Below are 21,114 nucleotides of genomic sequence, written 5' to 3'. Positions count from 1 at the left end.
TCCTATAACAGGCAACCAAACAACAAAAAGGGCCTGGCTGTATTGATTAAGAGATAAACACAACCAAGACCACGTCTTTTTAACTTACCTAATGATAGTCAGAGAACTAGCTCATGGTATTTTAAACACTTGGGGCAATGCTCAGTGCTAGATTTGAATACTTTGATGCTGCAGGCAATGTAGCTATTGCCTGATGCTTGTATGAAGTCCTAAATATAAACCTTTGCCCGTGAACTAAAATTACTAATGGAATTTGGCTCTAGCCACAGAAAGGATTTAAAATCTTCTGTCTAAAGCCCTATTTGATCATGTTTCTTTTGCTGGTTGCAGTATACTGTATCAGATATGCAGTTACCCAGATTCTTGCATTGTGGTCACTGTATTCATTAAAACTACCACAATTTAAGGGTTTTTTTATGATTAACGCCATATTTCCGATTAGGAATTCCCACAAAGAAATATCAGTTTATAGGTTATGAAGCATACACGTATTTATCCTGGTATGTCTAGGACATATTGGCCAGTGGAGCCTTGACTTGCAGTCAGCTGTGTTGGGTTCACTGGGCACTCTGTGCTCAGGCCATGCTTGCAGGCACCAGTCATCTGGGGCATCCTTCTATCAGGGGCCTGGCCCAGATGCCAGACGCCTAGAAATTTTTCACAAGCGACTAAATTAATATTTTTCATCCTGGTCAAAATTTCTGGCAAAACCCCCAGAAGTTATGTCTCAGAAAACTACATCAATAGTAGCCCGACTGAGGGCAGAAGGAGGAATTAAGCCTCCTGTTAAACCTTCTATGTGACCCAGACTAGTAATTTTCACTTTTTCCATTTGCTCCAGTGAATCTGTCATGAAGAAGACCAGACACACAAAGGACCGATATAGCTGTCTTTGGAAGTGGAATTTACATCTGACTCAGAAGTGAGGTTTCATATGACAATGACATAGAGCAAATAAGGAGAAATTCTGAAGAACAGGGAGAGCCAGTTTAGGGGGCAGGACAGAAGCATACTGGAGCTCAGCTTTGGTTTGTGTGAATGTGTGTGTGTGATAACCAGCATATCTCTCAAATAACAGGCTGCCCAGAGTTGTTGGGGCTGCTCCATCCCTGGAAGTGTTCAAGGCCAAGCATTCAACGAGATGGCTTTGAGAAATGTGGTCTAGTGGAAGGTGTCCCCACCCATGGTAAGGGGGTTGGAACTAAATGATCTTTAAGGTCCCTTCCAACCCAATCAGTTGATGATTGTGGATTTAGCTAAATGGATTATGCCCTACGTAAACCCAACATCCACCAACTGAAATATCTTCTTAGTTGGGAGCGTTTGTATTTTTTTCTTTCCTCAAGATGGAAGGGATGGTAGAACAACAAAAGGAGTTTGGTAGAACTCCAAAAGGGAGTTTTGTGAATTAAATATTCTTTAAATTTATTCTGTCAGATTTTTTTTCCCTCTAAATGTGCAGAAGCATACTGTGCAGTGCATGGCAGCATGACTGAGGGTGAGTCTGTTCAAGCACTGATCTGCCACAACTCTGAAGAAACCATAATTAAAGTTACAATATTGCTTAACCAAGGGGATATACTGCTTGGTTTCCTGGTTTGTTTGCACATCAAAATCTACTTTTTGCTTAAAAGGGCCTACCTAAAGTCCCTTAAATTTTGCCAAGCCTTGAAATATGCACACACAGAAGTTGTACCTGGGAGCAAACACTTTGCAAAAATACCTAAAAATAATCATTTAGATGTTTGAAGAATTTTATATAGGACCATGATCTTTAATGTGTGAAGTATGCTACAACACTTTGGATGAATGTGACCTGACATAAGTAATTAAAGTTTCCTATAATAAATTCTAACATTATTAACTGGAAGTTAGATATTTACCCAGTCTGTGGTATCTCTCTTCATTCTTCCTGTGTTTCTATGAAAAACTTAATTCTCATACTTAGAGGAACATAATCCATGTAATATATAAAAACACAAACCACTTTTCCAGCTAAATGCTTCAATCATGGAACAGCAATAAACTCACAGAACTGAAACGGAGAACACATCAAATCATAATTCCAAAATCTGTGCAGAGGAATGCCAAAAGAACAGACTTTAAAGCAATTACAGAAGATAATTTAAACAAAGTCCTAGCAATGGACTTTAACAGTCAAATTGATACCTAGGTAGGTTACTTTAAAAGCCATTTTCTTCCATGTTTAACCTTTGTGAACCCTTCATTTATGCAAACAGGCCTGAAGGCAAAAAGAAAAAAAAAAATTTTGCTGTAATTTGTGGCACTGTTTTGTTCAATGGAAATACTTCTCTGGAAACACATTTACTCCACTGATTAGGAGAGGAATAGAAATTCCAGAATCCTGCCTCATTATTTCTTAAAATTTCCTTCCCAAATCTCTAATATATGAATGCAAATATAAAACCACACTACGTACATCATTTTCTCTATCTCAGAGTAGAAAATGAGAAATGGCTATTTTATTTTTAGAGTGTTTTTAAAAAAGGATTTTGCCAGTATGTTAATTCTACACAATAAACTAGAATGTTTAACTCTGGCTAATGAAAAGAGCAAAGTGAAGAGAAGTAAGGAAGGTATGTATTTACTAGTTTATCCTTTATTGAGGCAAAGTTCGTGCTCTGGAGCTGCCCGCACAGAAGAGTTTCTAAAGATACCCTGACACATGAAGTCCAAACACATCTCTACATTATATCCATGGCTGAGCAACAGCCTCAGCATCATGTCACCATTCGAAGGATACCAAATGCACTGCGGAAATGCATATCATTAAGCAACAAAATTAGCAGTTGACATCTGCTCCATAAGATAGGAGTAGCTTTACAATTCCATGGCTGCCAGCTCTCACTGCCACACAAACACATTTTAAAGGATCTTTGTTTGCATTTGCTCCTGCTTTGAGCAATATTTTGGTGCAAAGAATCTCACTGTTAGAAACAGCACAGTAAAGTGCAGTTTTCCTTCCATCCACCTTTCCTTCAGATTGTAAGTATCTGAAGTTACGTGTTCGGTCAAGAGAGTGTTGACATCCAAACCATTTTCAATGACGAGCTCTAGAAACTGGTTCTGGCCATCTACAGCTGAGTGAGCTGTTTGCATTGTGGCTGCAATAAGATACTTCTTGGCCCCAAAAAAACAGTGAACAAAACTAGGCAGGTGTAATTTCCTTGCATGAGGAAAATAACCCTCATCCAGCTATACTCTGAATTACCAACCAGACATTTTACAAAAGATCAAAACACAGGAACACCAGTTTTGAGCACTGTCAAATAGGATGTTGTGTTTAAGTTGTTTCAGTGGTTTTCACTTAATTCTAAGGAGAGTGTTTTGCATTTTGCTTTGATTATGCTAAAAATGGAAGTTTATTAAATCTAATCTAACACAGGTATTTCTAAAATATAAATTTATATAAATATGTTTCCAAGTTTACCACAGCCATCTCTGACGTGTGCTTGTGCCACACTTTTTCTTAGAGAAAATGTAAAGTCCAAGCTCATTCTCACAGGTAATGCCCCTCACAAGCCACTTTGTGTATGGGAAGCAGTCCTGCCTCGTTAGGCACATTGCCACTTCCTCCATATTCCAAAAGCAGAGCTATGCAGCCTAGACTACGTCCTCCAGCTGTTTTAAACAGTACTGATGCACAATCATCTGCTAAGGTCTTGACATCTCCACCTCAAAGGAGGATACAGAACTTATATTTATATCCAAAGTGATTTGTAGATCATCATAAAAACAAACCCACAGTACTTTCCTCCTTACTATCAGATATATTTAAGTTAAAACTTTACTAAAACAAAAAGTATGTTTTGTGGCAAATATAAAACTCAAAGGCAAAATAAGAGGTGTACCGATACAAGTTCAAGTGCTCACCTGAGCGGGCTCTGCTTTGACTGTAAGAATGGCAACTGAGCACTTTGAAACTGGCATATTTCAGAAACACTTCATTAATTAATACCAATATAATTCCATATGTGGAAGGAAAGATAGGAGGGAGGGAGGGAGGGAGGGATGGAGTGAGGAGAAACACTGAAGGGCAAGAAGGGCGTGTAAAGAAAGAAATACAGAAGGGCAAGAAGGGCACATATAGCCATCTCTCCTTGACTGAAATGAATTGCTTTCAACTCTGCCACTCCTCTCACATGCATTATGGAAAAATGGAAGCATCACTCCAGTCTAGCAAAAACACTCACCTGTGCTTCCTTTCCTTCTAGCTCATTTCCTCCTTCTTTCCTTTTCCATAATTGCCTGAAAGACCTCATCAGTCAAGCAAGATGTATGCCAGTGCAGAGGTGTAGTTGTCTTTCCCTGACTACATAGGGTTATGATTAAGATGCTCCAGCACATCACAGTGACCACATTCAGCCGTAACCCCTAAAGGTGTTACTCAATATTCACCCTTAATGTTCACATTTCCATCATTTGTCAGACGATCAACAATGTCTGTGCATCGCTGTTTTGCAGCTTCATGCATTGCTGAGCAATGTTTTATCTATGCACATCTTGTGAGTTTTCTAACCTTTTCTAAGCTTTAGAAAAGCTTTTCCTCATGTTTCTATAAGAAGAAATTAAAAAGATTTCCAGTCCTAGAAATATGAGAATCCAATATATGGTAAATAAACAGTAATGTCATCTGCTTGGGAAATCAAGGTACTCCAGTACGAGCTCAAAACTGCCTCAGTCTGGAGCATAGAAGGTAAAAGCCACTTTGATTCTGAGAATCCAGAAGCAGGTATATCACAAGGAAAGCAAAAATTAAAATCACATAATATTCAAATATGGTCCTTACTTTTAAAGTTGTTGAAAACATTACGGCATCCCAGGAAAATTCCACTTGTGACTTTCTTTCTCACCTGGCAGCTCAAATCCTAGTGTGTACTCTGTCATTGTCATCAACCAAAGTACTGTTGACATGTGCCATACTTAAAGGCCATATGCTGTTGTTTTGAGGTTCCATGGTTTTCATGGATAACTACTCTTGCAAATTATTTACATATTAAATTGTGATGCTGAGTAATAGTCTTATTTTACTTCTGAAAAGAATGAACTTCTGCTTTGGAATAGCAGATCACTCACTGGCGGAGCAGCTGAGAGAGATCAGCACCATAGGGTTAGCAAATTTAACTTTTGTGAATGTCCCATTATATAAGAAGGTTTTCAAGAGGCAACAGTCTTCATAATTACCCACAACTGCTTTGAAGTATAATATGACCAAATGTACCTGAAAGCCCAGATCATCCCACTAGACCGATACTTCTTCAGCATTTACGTTTCTACTAAAGAGACCTCTCATCAGAGTTTTAAAATTAAAAGGAGTAACTAAATCATGAGTATCATCTATTAAGTGTTAAGCACCTGATCCTCTATTTCACTAAAACTACAGTTGAAATGTATGATATACAGCAATATCTACATCCACATTTTCAGTGCTAAGCGACAGAAAAACACAAAAAGCATCACATAAAAAATAAACTGATGACAGACCTCACTTTCAGGAGTTTATACTGTATAGAGAAACATTTAGGAAACTAAATTCTCATTACAAGGGGAAAGACCTTTTTCAACAGCTATAGTTAACTCTTTGCAGGATTCATTAAAAGCAATGGCTGAAAATAGCTGAAGTTTCACAGACTTACAATTATTGAAAAGAACTGAAAGCAAGAAATTTCAGAAGAATGCCTTATAAATGCCTCAAGGCCTTAAAATGGTAATACAGTATTTGCACTGGATGAAAGTTAATAAAAAGTTAGATAACTAAATATTTCAATAGTGATAATTGCATTATACATTACATTTTCTCATATTAATTTCACAGATTTATTCTCTTCAGAATCATGAAGATATTTTGACATTTAACAGAAACTGGAAGCTAATATAGCTAAATTACTCATGTACAGTAAAACTCACTTAAGTCTACCAATAGCATAAAATCTTCCAAAGGAATCATCTTTCTTTAGAGTGGGGTATTACAGTGCAGTTGAAACTTGTTTTCAGCACAAGAGGGGAGGGAAATGAGATGAGAGGTTTTTCCAAGTACCTGCCTACTCCTCAAGAAACCATCTGATAAAACCAAAAATCTCCACTAACCTCCAGAAAAAGTACATTCCAGTTAAAACAATAGCTTATTCTTGTATTCTACTTGTACCATAAGATGGTTGAATAGGACCAGGTTGATAAAGGTAGCACCTGACCATACAGAGAAAGTACCTTGAATAAAAAAACTGATCCCCTTTTCTTAGCAGCAGCTCAGCAATCACCTAAAACATAAGGAGCATCTTAAAGATCAGCTGAGTGATCACCTGAAGCATGATGAGTGCTGAACAAAATGCTGGGTACATTTCACCAGGTGTTGGGTATTTAGTTTCATCTAAAGTAATGACCAGCATTTAAACCACACAAGCCAGCAGGAGTGCTGGGCTGGGTATTGAACAGAGAAGAAGTGCTGTTAGTCATGTTGCTTAAACCCAGACAGAGAAGGCAGTTACCAAGTGGAGTTTCTCCTTTGTAATTTATGGTACTGGGATAAACACCCTTTTCCAGGATCATTTGCACATTTTTCACACAGCTAGTTTTTGCTGCCAAAGTTAATGTTATTTTTCCATTGCATGTTTTGTATTCCCATGTTGATTTATAAGATGCTAGAGGTAAGAGAGTGAAAAAAGATAAACCAAAATTAAAGCACAAGGCTGTTAACACATACACATATACCAGAAATCCTTAAATGCTAAGTTTTTATGAAAAGTACCTGTAATTATGTTTACCTAACCAGTACTGCCAAGCACAATGAATGCTGAATAGTAGTTTTTGCTTTGTCTGTACAAGTTTCTGAACAAAGTGTTAAAAATGGTCCAAGTTATTTGCTGGTGTAAATTGATGCAACTTTTCCAAACCCAGAAAATTTGCCTGAACATTTAAACAACATAAGCAAGAGGCTTCATGGAGGACTTGGTCATACTTTTTTAGTTCTAGCCTGTTGGTGTCTTCATTGTTCTCAGTTTCTTTGCTGCTCCCCTTATCTTATGGGCTATTTTAACCTTACTTGCCATCTAAAGTGATTTCAAGTATTTGTGGAATTGGTCGAGCTGCAACCTCAGGCAGTGGAAGCCACTCTCTGATCAGTTTCCTCCAAAGCACATGTCAGGTTCACAAGCTCTTGAAGCCCAGATACTTGACCTTAGAAACTCGAACAGATAAACATGATGCAGTTGAAAAAATAATATGCCAAAAGCTCAGATTTGCAAAGGGACTATTTTATTTTAGTTGTTTTACCTTGCTTCATATGGATGTTAAAATTTTCCTATTGTTCTCACCAGGTGATACAATCAAATGGTCTCATCACATGTTATTAATTATCACTTTTAATGGTCCTTAATATGTTAAAACCCCCCAAAGCAAACCACAGTCACAAATATTGCTTTATCTTTATACTGCCAAGGCACAGTCTATTAAAGAAGACAAAGGACTTTGGACTCTGCACTACTGCAGCTGTGAAGTTTAATGGACATTCACAGGAGTTTGGTGCAGAAGGTCAGGTGATGGTCAAGCCATGCCAGCTATTATTTTCAAGGTGTGAGAGTCACTGAAATGCTCAGTGGATTAGCAACAGAGTATGTCAAACCTTGTAACTATAGTCATCAACTTAAATTCAGTCTGCTCGTATCACCAGCTGTAACTGTGGCTTATGTTCACCATGCTTTTTCCTCATGATGTCACATCAACCAACCATCTTACTAGTAAATTCTCATTTTAACTGGAAGGTCAGGAATGTCACTCTTTACAACACCTTCTAGGTTTTTGAAGTGTAAAATGCAGTCGTTTATATTGTAAAACACGCAGAAGGAAAAAAGCTTTCAGGTAATATATGCATAGCCATAAAAACCTAGGTTTTTCCAAATGAGTTTTGGGTTTTGATAGTTTCTCTGATTCAATCTTAGTGGCTTAACACATTTGTCCTGTTGAATCAGGGTTTTTTTTAAATTTTAAACTACTGCTCCCACAGTTTGTGCAGTCATGTGCTCTTTCTACCACACTGAACACTTATCATCCTCAAAGTGTTGAACAAATATTAAACAATTATACTAAGTCCCTGTTGTACGGTTTTCAGAGAGGGATCATTGTTCTAGTCATTCTGCAAATAGAAAAGGAACATTGGAAATGCTATTTGGAAGAAATCTTCTGAAACTTATTTTCAAGGGGAAATATTCATCAAGTTTCTTTTTAGACTAGTTTCTGCATTGCTCTTGTAAGCAGTAAGTCACTCAAAGTACCACAGCCAATATTATAATCCCATCTGCAAATACCTTACTACTTAGTATATTATGATAAAGCTTGCAAACCAAAATTAAATTAGTAAGGGCTTACAGTCAGATTGACTCAGAAACTAAAGGTCTCTCGGATTCAGATCCCCACGTAATACAGTTTCTCACCTCTTTCAATGTGTACTGGAACCATGGCCTGGGTTTTTAACTGCAAGGAAAAAAATCTGAAGGAAAATGTTAAAAATCTCTACTTCAATCCCATTTTCTCTGAAGGAAAAAATATTCAACTTTGGTCTTGAGTGCCATCTTTGAACACAAAGGAGTCCAAGAATAACAAAAGAATATTCACAAACACCTTTTCACTTGGGGCTTAGAAGAACAGACCTTTTTGTTGTTCATAAAGGACAAGCTTTTCTGAAGGTTCTCTGCTCCTTCCTATTGTGTCCGTAGTCAACGTTATAGCATAACAGGCTAAAAAAAGATTTAACACATAAGTTAGACTGATGAAATATTCATCACAATGTGGACACATGTATCACTCTCCCTCATCTCTTGTGGGCAATGCACTCCATTGATAGGCAGGAGAATTCTGAGGCAAGGTTCTTCTATGCATTTTTCCTCTCATTTTCATTAACATTTCTCTAATTCTGATGGCACCTTAAAGCTTCCATCATTTAACTCACAAATACACTCTTGTTATGTACACTCATAAACCTTTTAGAGAGCAAAGATAAAACCTCTCCTGGACTAACAAGTTTCAGAAGTATACATTAATGAACATTAACTACCACCTCAGCCTGCCATCAGCTACAAGGAAAGTACACTTTAGAATACATTAATATTTTGTTGGCAGCTAAGAGGCGCTCCTAATGAAACAGCTAATTTACATAAGATAATTTATTAAGGAAAAAATATATAACATTCATAATCTCATTTCCTCCACAACAGCTTTAAGACAGAAGTTACCTTCCCTTTTTTCACACCTTCCATTTTGAAAACCCTCCATTTGAAGGCTTCGTGCCACTGATAAAGCTTTTTTTAATGAATCATGATCCCCCTATTGGATCCACACAGATGGACCTCCATGCAAGCCCTACTAAGTTGCTGTCCTTAGGAGAGTTGAGAATTATCATATTACAGCCCATCATATCATACTTACCCCAGAGCCTGAACCAAGAAAGCTCACGAAGATTTATACAGGCCTTAGATCAGACCCTCACACCGCAAACTCTCTGAAAAATGTCAGTTTAGCGTATTACAAAATCTTTTTAACAATGTACGGCCACATACGGTCTAGTCCTGCCAGATGATCAATACCCTCCCAACACCAGTGTTTCCAAGAAGAGTTAAGAACACTAAGCAAGATAGTTGTTTAGTAATAAAATCCTTTTATTTTCATTAAAATGTATTTCCTTTCTACCATTCCTTTCTCTCCAGAAGATCAGAGGAATAAATCAGTTCAGAGGCCATCACAGAAAATTTTCTCTGGTCATGCAGTTTCCATACCCATGTGGTCAGCTTTCTCCTGCTTTGCTATACTCCCCTGACTGATAATGCCACAGGCATCATAAAGCTCTTAAACGCAAAATTAACCAGAAAGGTCTCAGGTGAGCAATGTTTCAGAAGTGCTGTGCGTACTCTTTTCCAATCGTCTTATCCCACAAAAATTCGTATATTGTGAAATGAGAAAGCTGGTAAGGTAGCAAGTCACTGTGACAGGGTAGAGTAGGTGTACCACAAACAGCTCCCCAGAGCACAAGTGCTGGACACACTGCCAAGGGTCTGTCTACACGCGCTTCGAGAGCCTGATCTGCTATATCACTGCTGGTAATACACTGTGCTGAGGTGACAAGGTCTGACCAAACCATGGATGTTCCACAAGGATCACAGGGGAACGTAACAGCATGGCTGGTACTCTGAGCAGCAACAGAAACATCCCTGCTACATTACGTGATGTGGCAATGAAAAGGCTAAAAAGCTCAGCAGGAAAATCTTCTTCCATTCACCCATGGCAGTTTCTCAATTGCCAGACCCACATACTAGATCACAGGAAACAACTGCAAATCCTTATTCTAAATGAGTTTTAGTTTTTTACATTACAAAGAATACTTTCATTAAACAACATTTTGAGTAGCCTGGTAATTTTCTTATATTTTTTTATATTCATACCTGAAAAACTAGATATGACTTATTGATGTTTTACTTAAAAAAGAAAAAATATTTTCTCTCTAAGTTACTCTTTTTTCATTCGTAAAAAATATTAACTACTTGCCAATCATGGGAGTTGCATCCTTCCTTGGAAAGAAGTGTATCAACTATTCATTGCTTTTAAACACATAAATTTATGTGGGAGTTAATGTTATTCTAATTTCTTATCCTTAAAATAAACTAGACAATCTTAGCATTACTCTATAAATAGAAGGCACTTAGGCATGCACAGAGGTTACTCACAGCAACAAAATAATTACTAGCAATCTAAATTTGGACTCAGTTTCTTAATTATTACATTTTTAAACTATTTTTCTTTTAGTCTAATTGGCGAGCATACCACAGTCTCACCATTTCAACCCATTATCTTGCCAGTGTTACTCTGGGGCCTGCATTTTGAACAGCCAGGACTGGTGCCCTGCAAGCTGAGGTGTCCTGTGATACTTCTAAAATTAAATACGCAGTTGCTAGATAAATTAAGGTCTGACCTTGTACAACTGTAACATAAGCAGACTCGACCCTCAGGAAAGTATTACACATGACTTCTCTAAAATCTCATCAAATGTAACACGAGGTCTGGGGGTACAAGAAGATTATCTGTGCCCCCATTGGTTAAACAACTCCCATTAAGAAAACTAATGACTTGCCAATTATTCTCAAGCGCTACGTTAACAAAATATGGGAGCATATTTACATAAATCACAACAAATTTGAGAAGATTTAGCCTTTAACTAATTGCAGACCCCACCATATTACATCACCAAAAACTGATCTCTCTTTGAGGCTGACATGATGGAAAGCTTTAGAGATACCATGACAGACAATTACAGTACTTATTTAACTAGTTTAATAACTTGAAACTGGGCAAAGAAGCAGGAGGCATGGTACCACAGACAGCAGTGATGAAAATACAGAATAACCCCAGAGCAAGATCAAGAACAGCAGTACCCAGCAAGCTAAACCCAGGCATGTGGTAAGGAAGAAGCTGGAAACATCACTGATTAAAAACCTTGGTCATGTTCTGGTTTTAACCAATTTAACCGATTAGTTACCATCTTTACCATAATGAACAGACAATAAGGGTACACAACAAACTGAAAAAAACCTCCAAACTTCCAACTTCTCTTTAATTGTTCTAATGAAATTCAATTTTACACTGTGAACTCTTCCGCGACTCTCGATTCACTTGCATTTATAGAACCATAAAAGTGTAAGCTTAACTAAGGCACTACATGCATTTCAATCTTTGAATGCAAGAACAACAAAAACATTTAATGATAATATTCACTGCAACTTCTTTTGCCAGTGTGACCTAAAAGTGGCATGCTCCTAAAAAACCCAGTCTAACAGAAGCAGACAGAAACAATTCTGAGATCCTGCTCTACTGTTGGCTAAGAGGTGATATGAACAGAAATATATTCTTATCTAATTAAAAAATAAAAAATACATATTTATAATACATATAAAGAACACAAATATTTTAATTACTTACTTTTCAGTCCTTTCATTTCCTTTACATAACCAGGACACCATCAGAATTAGTACATATCGACATTACAGACATGGTATTGCTTTGATTTTCAGATATTTTTAATAACATTATGCATTCTGCATAAAGTGCCTGATTCCACTCTTACATAATCACTAGATATAAATCCATCAATTATGTTTCATACTGAATAAATAGAAGAGTTTTGCCCAGATACCAAATCATATGGCAATTTGAAATAAAATACCCTGAGACAAATTCATTGGTGAGAAAAACATGGGACAAGGAGCTACAGCAAGGCAATACTAAAACAGACAGGATAATCCTCCTAACAGTATCCCCCGTGTAAAACAGATAATAAATAAAACGAAATACTGTCTGGGTGGTTTGGAGGGTTTTTTTTTGGTTTGTTTTCAAAGCCAGGGACTTGTTGATTGTACACTGATAATACTTTGTAGTTTTCAGCTTTGTTATGTTTTAAAATAAATCATCTATTGAAACAGGGTTTGACCAGTTTGGAGAATTTCTTACAGTACCACTCTGGGACTGATTTCATGAACATTTTCATCAACACGGCCTACTGTTTTTCACCCTTTGTTAGGATGTGGCAAGGACTCCTATGTGCTTAGGCTGTCTAAACAGTCACTCAAAACTACTTTTGAACGATGCTGTCTTAAAAGATCACCAGGCACAGAACAATTTGTGCTGTGGTCTGTCAGTGTGGTCAGGAGAGAGATCATCTGGTTGGACCATCAGAGACAAGGGGAAAATACAGGGCTGATCCAAAAAAGAAAAGGGAGAAACTTTTAAAGACTGTCATTTTGCAAAGAGAAAGAACTTCAGTACCTTGGAAAGAAACTTCAGCTCTTTCCAGCGCAATTGCAAAGAACCCAGAAGTGGGGAAACACAAACCCCGAATTCTGATGTAAACTGTATTAACCACTTTGGTTTAGTTGCAGATTGGTGGAAGTGCACGTTTCCCCAAAGGACTGGCACCCAGGCAGAACTCAACGACATTCTGAAACTCGGTCTGCTCAGTTTGCTGACCAGCTACGGGAAAGAGGAGCTCAAGAGCAGCGCAAAGGAATTAGAAAGAAAAGTTTGTCCAGAATAAGATATAAACTTACAAGGTATCACTCACTACGCAAAACTCACCCATTAAGTTAGCAACTAAGCATAAGACTTAATAGAGGACCAACTGGATCGTCAAATTAACATCTTGTTCACCTCTACCAGTAACTTAAACTGTCTTTTCACTGCTCTTTTGTCCCGTTGTCTCTTATCTCAAGGCCCGTAATTAAGTTCCGTATTTTCTATTTTCTGTCTGTTTGTGTTCTAGGGCGTTCTTTGTTTACTGAGCGATCCCATCACCGGAGGCACACCGCTCCGGCACAGCGCTGCCAGCGCCCGCCTTTCCGCACAGCGCCGGCCCGGGCCGCTGCGGCGCATGCGCAGCCCGGCGCCCTCCGCTGCGTCCTCTGAGGGCGCCGCGAGCGCGGCCATGGCGGGCGCGCTGAGGAAGGTGAGGCGCCGCCGGGGGCCTTGAAGCCGTGTCCGGGTCCCGCTGCTGCGCGGGGTCGTCCTTTCTGGGGAGAGGGCAGGGGGTGTACGAGCCGCGGGGTGAGAGCGAGCGGGGCACCCTGCAAGGGAAAGGCCGAGGGCAGCGCAGGGCCCGGGTCCCCTCCCCGGTCCCCGGGGGCGGCGGGCTCGCGGTGTGGGGCGGCAGGAGGCGAGGGCACCGGAGTTGCCTCAGCAGCCACTTGGTGGGCATCAGGCACAGCATCGCCAGGCGGTCGGAGGGGATTGTGCCGTTCTGCTCTGCATTGGAGCGGCCTCACCTTGAGTATTGTGTGCCGTTTTCGTCATCGCGATTTGAGAAAGATACTGAGCTATTAGCATCCAAAGGTGGGCAAGAAAGATGGTGAAGGGCCTGTAGGGGAAGCCCTATGAGGAGCGGCGGAGGCCCTTGGTCTGTTCAGCCTGGAGGAGGCCGAGGGGGCACCTCATGGCAGTCTACAACTTCTTCATGAGGAGAAGACGAGGGGCAGATCTGACCACTGATCTCTGTGGTCACCAATGACAGGACCTCTGTCAGGGGAGGTTTAGTTTGGATGTTATGAAAAGGTTCTTCACCCAGAGGGTGGTTGGGCACTGGAGCAGGCTCCCCAGGGAAGTGGTCACAGCAGCAGCCTGACAGAGTTCAAGAAGCGTTTGGACAATGCTCTCAGGTGCATGGTGTGACTCTTGGAGATGGTGCTGTGCAGGGAAGGAGTTGGACTCAGTGATCCTTGTGGGTCCCTTTCAACTCAGGATGTTCTATGATTCTGACTCTGGTAAGGTGAGCTGCTCCCTCTTGGAGCACTGGAACTCTGGGATAATGGGGATATGGCAGGAGGCAGGGCTGGTGTTACAGAATGGTCCCTGTCAGGTACATATTGAGTCAAAACAAAATAATGAGTGTGGAAATGATGTTTAGCTGTGTTAAGTATGTTTATACTCTCTCTGCAGACCACTGGACTTGTAGGATTGGCTGTAGCTGAGAACCCTCATGAGGTATGTCATGCATCTTGTTCTGTACTAATGGAAACTGTCAGTGAGATCTAAGGTTTTTGTGATGTGCTTGCATATGTAGGTCTGCTGTGTATCTTAATCTGGTGCTAGCTTAATTAAACTAGTAAAACTGCCCACAGTGATAAAGGTTTAATGCATATCATTGTAAGTTATTTTATGAACCAATATTTGATTTCTTTCATCAGTAATGCCAAAACAAAGAGCTCTTTGAATTCAGTTCTTCATAAATATAATTTCTACTTCACAGGCAAAAAGATTTTTCCTGCTTTGCTACATGGTGTACCCAAGCACTGAAACAACTTACACTAGAGGGATAGCCTGATCTTAGATGATAGAGGCCAGCCATGTGGTGCAAAGCGACGTCAAGGCGCTGTGATGGCAAGCAGTGCTGAGATGGGAATTCAGTGGTACTCAGGAACTGCGTTAGGTGGTTCTTGTAGCAATATGTGGCTTTCTTTTTGCCTCCTCAGGCTCAGTAGTGTATGTTTGCCACATCATGCTTATTCAGGAGGCATTAGCTTTGAAAGAACTTCAGTAAAGAACTTCAGTTCTCCACTCTGAAATTTCTTATTATACAACAATTCCATTTCAAAAATGCTTTTGCCTCCAGTACTTAAGAATGTTGTCAAAAAGAACCATTGATAAAATCACTACTGTTTGGTAAAAATTATTCCAGCTCAGTCTACAGCCTTGTCAGACACCTGCTGGGTGAGCTTACTACATTTCAGTTTTTTCAGTGACTTAAAGCCAAGAGTAAAGTACTAGACAATGCTTTAGTTGAAGCTCAGATTCTTTGCTAGTCTTCTTTTTGTTTCCTATTTTTTCTTCCTTGTATTTCTTTTAGTATTCTGCTTCTATTTCATATTGTTCCAATAGGATATCTGTTCCTTGTCAGTTAGACACAATTACCTGGTCCAAAAGTGTCAGTTTATTCACCACAATATGTCCTTTATCCCTGCATTTAAATCCAGCAATAAAAGATTCAGGTTTAATTTAAATCTGTTTGTTACTCAGAACTTTGCATCAGCATGAGGAGAAGTGACAAAAAAACCTCCATTATAATCTCTTTGTATCTTCCTCAGGTAAATTTTCAGTATCTGATGGGTTAGACATGAATTTGCCTTTTATTTTTTTTTTTAAGAGCACTTTACAGCCTATATTGTTTTTTCATTTTGCATCAAGTGTGTTCAGAATGCAACTGTCTTTTTCATTTTCTTTTTACTTTGAGGAATGCAATGGTAATTTTTCAGTCCTGATAAATCCCTGTTTCACCCAAGATGGAGTTCAGTGGCTCAGACTTAATTCTTAGTTAATCTTACACTTCTGGATTGAATACCATATTTTGTGTATAAATAGTAGCTTAGTAGGTTTAGTAGGACAAGAAGTGAAATAATTGTAGTTGTGTATTTTAACCATGTCTTGTGATCACTTCAGCGCCTGCGAATACTGTACACAAAAATCCTTGGTGTCCTGCAAAACATTCCCAAAGATGCAGCTTATAGGAAATACACCGAGCAGATTGTAAACGAGCGATTTGAGTTGGTGAAAAAAGTAAGTGCAGTGTTATTTCATTATAAGGCACATAAAAAAAATTCATAGGATGAGAAAAATGATTTTTGGAGTGCCTGGCTGTTTCTTAGGTGCACATGTAACTTTCTGCTATCAATTCAGAAACAATTGAAGTATCGAGGTTTATTTTTGTTATTGACTGGGATATTTTGATGGCATATTTAAAGGAATTGTTAATCTCCTGCTGATAATCTGTGAAAATTAGAAGCAAACATATATTTTTTGAAAGATTCATAGAAAAGTGGTAATTTTCACACACTTGCACAGAAAGATGTATGTGCTCGGGCCAGTGTAGTATCTTAGAACAATCCTTGCGTTCAGTATTTAAAACCTCTTTTTTATATATTAAGCTGTGCAATACTGGTTTTGTGTATTTAAGATGATAATTGAAAAGTTGCATATGACTCTAAAAATCTAAGAACAAGACTTTTTTCCAAGATATAAACTAAAGCCGTTATCTGCTAATACTTCTTTAGATTCATTAAATAGCATTCATTCTTTGTGTTTATCATTGAGGGTTTGATGTTTGCTTTTCAGTAACAAATGAGTGTGAGATTTCTTTGATAATGTAAAATTATATAAGCCAGCTAATTTGATAGTAGTTCTGAGAAAGACTGGAGTGTGATCTGGTTAAAATACTGTTCTCATGCTTTTTATGGGCTTTCTACTTCTCACTAAAACATTTTATTGTATGTATTTGAACACACAGGAGACTGATGTGCAAAAACTGCAGGACAAACTGAATAGTGGTCAGATAGAAGAAGTCATTGTACAGGTAATGAGTGGAAATTTAAGATGAAGTACAAATGTAGAGGTGTTTTTAGTCTTCCTTTTGCTGAGCTTCTGTACATAAAATTGGCAGTTTTGTGTATCTTCCTTTGCTGCAAAACAAACAGTCAAACAGAAAAAAAAAAACCAAAACCCTGAAAACTAATTTTCCTGTTGTGATTGGGATGGCCATGCTAAAACTTTAAAAATTAACCAGTGTTTCTTGTATTATGCTTATAAATATGCATGCATACCTACATTGCTTCTTACAGAGTCTAAATTGGTGAAAAGGGCAGAAGAGGATTGAAAAACATAGGGGCATAATCCAAATAGAGTGGAAAATACCATGAAGTTGTCATTGGGGATGTCTTGCTGAACAGACAGTCTGTTTGGGGGTGATGCCATTTTTTTTAAAAAACAAACCCCAAAAACATTACAGTTCCTTAGATATTTAGAGGTGAAATTTGTGGTAGTCTGTGATCATGGTAGATAATGACATCACTTAGGTAATTAACTGAAATAGAGGTAATTTAATATTTTGGCAATTGTATAGAATTTAAGACTTTGTGTATGGTGTTTATTAACAGGCTGAAAATGAGCTGTCCCTGGCAAGAAAAATGATACAGTGGAAACCATGGGAGCCTCTAGTTGAAGAACCTCCTTCTGACCAGTGGAGATGGCCAATATAATTTTCAAAATGGTGTAACCTCTTGAAAGTAAAAAGGAAAAAAATGAATTATTAATCTATTGTTACTGACAGTTGTCTTTAAATTAAAGATAATCACTTCATTAAAATGTATTTTGTCCACTTATATTTAGCAATCTAAAGACTGCTGCCAATTTCTTGCAAAAATGGTTTTAAGAAAATTCTTTCTGGCATTTCTACAACCTTTGGTTTATTTATTTTTTCGTATTTTAACAGGGTATTTGTGCCTTATGCTGAATTATTTTTATAATCTGTATTTGTAAGTTAAAAATACAGACATTGCAGGCCACTTGAAATCAAAATCCAAGTTGAAGAAAATATGATGACTTTGTCCCACCTCTGGTTGTGTATTTTTGGTTACCCCCTGACAGGGTCTTCATGGCCATGCAGATACTGTGATGAGGGATCTAATGCTTCCCAAAAATAACAGGTTTTTAGGTTTCAGCTGAATCCCTGTCCTGAACTGGCTGACCTTGCTGCCCACATAACTAAACACTATTTCTGACTTGCGGGAGGTACTGGGAAGATTGGAGAGGTGAGGGGGAGAAAGAAGACTACTACTCAAAAGTGATGGCAGCACTGGTTTCTTGTTAGCAGGTAGGTTACCATACTTGGTGTAACACGTGTGGCACAGGCTTTAGTACTGGGATCCCACAAAGTCTTTGTGTAGACTTGTATTGGTGTATTGTTGATTCACATCGTGAGTGTTAAGTGTTGCAGTAAATGGGGTGACATCAAGCTGGCTACTGGTCACTGGTTGGGTCCCACAGGGCTCCATCTGAGGCCCAGTGCTCTTCAATACCTTCATTAATGACTTAGGTGCAGGACAGGAAGGCATACTAAGTAAGTTTGCCAATGACACTACTTTGAGAGGAGCTGTTGGCTCCCTCGAGGCAGAGAGGCCTTTCAGAGAGACCTCAACAGATTAGAGAGATGGGCAATCACCGACAATATGAAGTTAAAGAGAGACAAGTGCTGGATTCTGCACCTGGGATGGGGCAACCCTGGATATGCGGACAGATTGAGGAATGATGTACTGGAAAGCAGAGCTGCAGAAAGGGACCTGGGGGTCCTGCCAGTGGCAAGTTGAATTTGAGTCAGCAGTGCCCTGGCAGCCAGGAGGGCCAACCCTGTCCTGGGGTGCATCAGACACAGCATGGCCAACTGGGCAAGGGAGGGGATTGTCCCTCTCTGCTCTGCACTGGGGCGGCCTCACCTTGAGTGCTGGGGGCAGTTTTGGGTGCCACAAGAAAGAAAGAGCTTTTAGAGTGTGCAGAGGAGGGCAGGGAAGATGGTGAAGGGCCTTGAGGGGAAGCCATACGAGGAGTGACTGAGCCTGTTCAGTCTGCAGCAGAGGAGACGGAGGGAAGACCTCATTGTGGTCTTCAACATTCTCAACAAGGGGAAGTGGAAGAGCAGGGACTCATCTCTGGTGACCAGTGACAGGACCCAAGGGAACAGCATGAAGCTGTATCAGGAGAGATCTAGGTTTGCTATTACAAGAAGGTTTTTCAGAGGGTAGTTGAGCACTGAGATTAGCTCAGTTGGTTAAAACATGGGGCTAATCACACCAAGGATGTGGGTTCAGTCTCTGGATGGGCCATTCATTTCAGAGCTGGACTTGATGATCCTTGCAGGTCCCTTTCAATTCAGAATATTCTGTGATCTGGGAACTCAGGATATGCTATGATTCTTTTGAAAGCTTTTGTTCAGAGATTTAAGCTTATAAATCCCAATTAAAATATCCTAACTAGATCTAAGGGTACTGTGCAGGTTTGCCTTTACTGATGTTTTTTTCAAGACCATTAGTAACATTCCTGCAAGTTTAAAGACAGGAATATAGCTGCATCACAAAAATCTGCAGTTTAATAAGCATTTATATATGCACTACTTACATTACACAACGTACTTGGTCATAGCTGTTTTTCCATAGTTTTTAGGCCTATACATTTACCTGTGACATCATTATTATAAATTATTAATTACAGATTTATATTCTATTTCTTGCAATGGTATTGGGGGAGTAGGTCAATAGAAGAGAAAAACAGTATTCCCAGGGAATTCACTCCAGAAACGTTTTTTTCATATTTAGCATTGGGGGTTTTTTTCCCTAACTATTATTACAACAATTACAGAAATTTTTAGATTTTGAAAATTGAAAAAGCGTGAAATAATTTGTTTCATTGTTTGGTTTTGAAGGATTTTTCAGTCTTGACGAGGGTAGAAGCTGGTCTTTACCTAAGTAAAACCACTAGATGGCATTCCAGAAGAGGATTTCGATAAAGTTAACAAACACAATTTTCACATGAGAAATATTAAGGGATTACAGACTTGAATGAGGGCCAGTGCTGTCACATGAGTAATGCAAATCAGTGGATTTAGGTAATAAGTATTGAGCTCACCTGAGAGGAATCAAAACAAATAAAAAAACCCCGAAGTCTAGTATGAATGATACTGGCATGAAATACTGGAGGGGGGAAGGAAAGTTGCCAGAATATGGTAGCAACTGCTGGAATTCCTTCTACTCTTCCATAACAGACATTTGCTGAACTCTCTTATTTTTCAGTTATTTTCTCCACTTCTAAAGATGTATTTGTCATGTGATTTAAAACAGCTCTCCTATAAGCTCATTAATTGTGCTCCAGGGGAGAGGAAGGTTTTTTTCTTGGCCCACTGCTGCTGAAATTCGATACATGGCCTTTAAAACTGAGTTTCACTGATAAAAGCATACTCTTATCTTCTCCCTTTCACAAATGCGCATCTGTGTCCTCCATACAGGTCCTAATTTATTCCAAGAGGAATGTGCTAGCAAGGCATAATTTGAAGGCTGACTAATGATTTTGCTTGATTTTTCTCCTTTAATTGTTGGAAATACATGATGATGCAAAGGATTTTATCATCTGTAGTAATATGGTAAGGTAAATCATTGCAAGCTTTAGAGTTAACAAACTTTAGATCTTTATGAGATCATCTGCTTGAAGTCATGGGAGTAAAAAATTATTTTATCTGCAAGGATGGGATGTGTTAGAGCCTGTTACACCAGAAAAACAACTTTCCCATCGCCAGAGCAGAGCAAGTACTGAGGTTTTTGTCATTCCAAACCTGCCATCTGTGCTGCTTAACCTATCCTGAGTGGCTGTGTTCTGAACCCGAAACCAAAACCAATAGGACATGAGTGAAAGCTGCTTTTTATTATTATTTTAATATTCAAAGCTTATATGCTGTTGCAATGATTCTTCATTTTTTTTCTCTAATGAAACTTGGAAATGAGTTTGAATGTTAATCGACTATTTAACAGTGACAAAGTGACACAAATGACAGTATCTTTCTATTGGATTAATGGTGATCCTATTCTGGGAGTTCAAACACCGTGTTAGAAAAAACCAGCATTAGCAGTGGTAATGGGAAATTTCTGTGGTTTTGATGGGAAACAGGCCCATGATCAAGTGCCTAACAATGTCTTGGAAACATGGTAACAGTGACCATGGCACACAATTATTGAGAATCCATATAAATTCAATGCC

At 38.9% G+C, this 21,114-nt stretch overlaps 2 protein-coding genes across 2 annotated transcripts; one reads left to right on the top strand and one right to left on the bottom strand.

Annotated features, from left to right (window-relative positions):
• Positions 1-1,903: 1,903 nt before the first annotated feature.
• On the bottom strand, positions 1,904-13,425 carry ASB15 (ankyrin repeat and SOCS box containing 15; the record flags this gene model as incomplete). The annotated part of the gene is given in 15 exon segments (XM_082280363.1): positions 1,904-2,008; positions 2,012-2,035; positions 2,659-2,765; positions 2,768-2,806; positions 2,809-3,001; positions 3,004-3,169; positions 3,525-3,696; positions 3,895-3,914; positions 4,338-4,408; positions 4,412-4,513; positions 5,098-5,108; positions 6,507-6,659; positions 8,664-8,750; positions 9,786-9,854; positions 13,332-13,425. Coding segments are annotated over 15 exon segments (1,413 nt in total).
• Positions 13,421-17,683, top strand: NDUFA5 (NADH:ubiquinone oxidoreductase subunit A5). Its single transcript, XM_082279867.1, has 5 exons — positions 13,421-13,498; positions 14,485-14,529; positions 15,982-16,098; positions 16,826-16,891; positions 17,472-17,683. The coding sequence occupies exons 1-5, from the start codon at positions 13,424-13,426 to the stop codon at positions 17,571-17,573; spliced, it is 405 nt and encodes a 134-aa protein (XP_082135993.1). The 5' UTR covers positions 13,421-13,423; the 3' UTR covers positions 17,574-17,683.
• Positions 17,684-21,114: the final 3,431 nt, after the last annotated feature.

Source organism: Coloeus monedula (genome assembly GCF_965178545.1).
Source record: "Coloeus monedula genome assembly, chromosome: 4".
Lineage (NCBI taxonomy): Eukaryota > Metazoa > Chordata > Aves > Passeriformes > Corvidae > Coloeus > Coloeus monedula.
Note: the sequence above shows the minus strand (reverse complement) of the source record. Positions and strands in the feature narration are given on the sequence as shown.

Bases quoted from the DNA above. Each gene is read 5' to 3' on its own strand.
- NDUFA5 (XM_082279867.1), top strand. From the start codon at position 13,424: ATGCGCAGCCCGGCGCCCTCCGCTGCGTCCTCTGAGGGCGCCGCGAGC. The intron at 13,499-14,484 runs GTGAGGCGCCGC...CTCTCTCTGCAG, and splicing joins TGGCGGGCGCGCTGAGGAAG to ACCACTGGACTTGTAGGATT. The intron at 14,530-15,981 runs GTATGTCATGCA...TGATCACTTCAG, and splicing joins TAGCTGAGAACCCTCATGAG to CGCCTGCGAATACTGTACAC.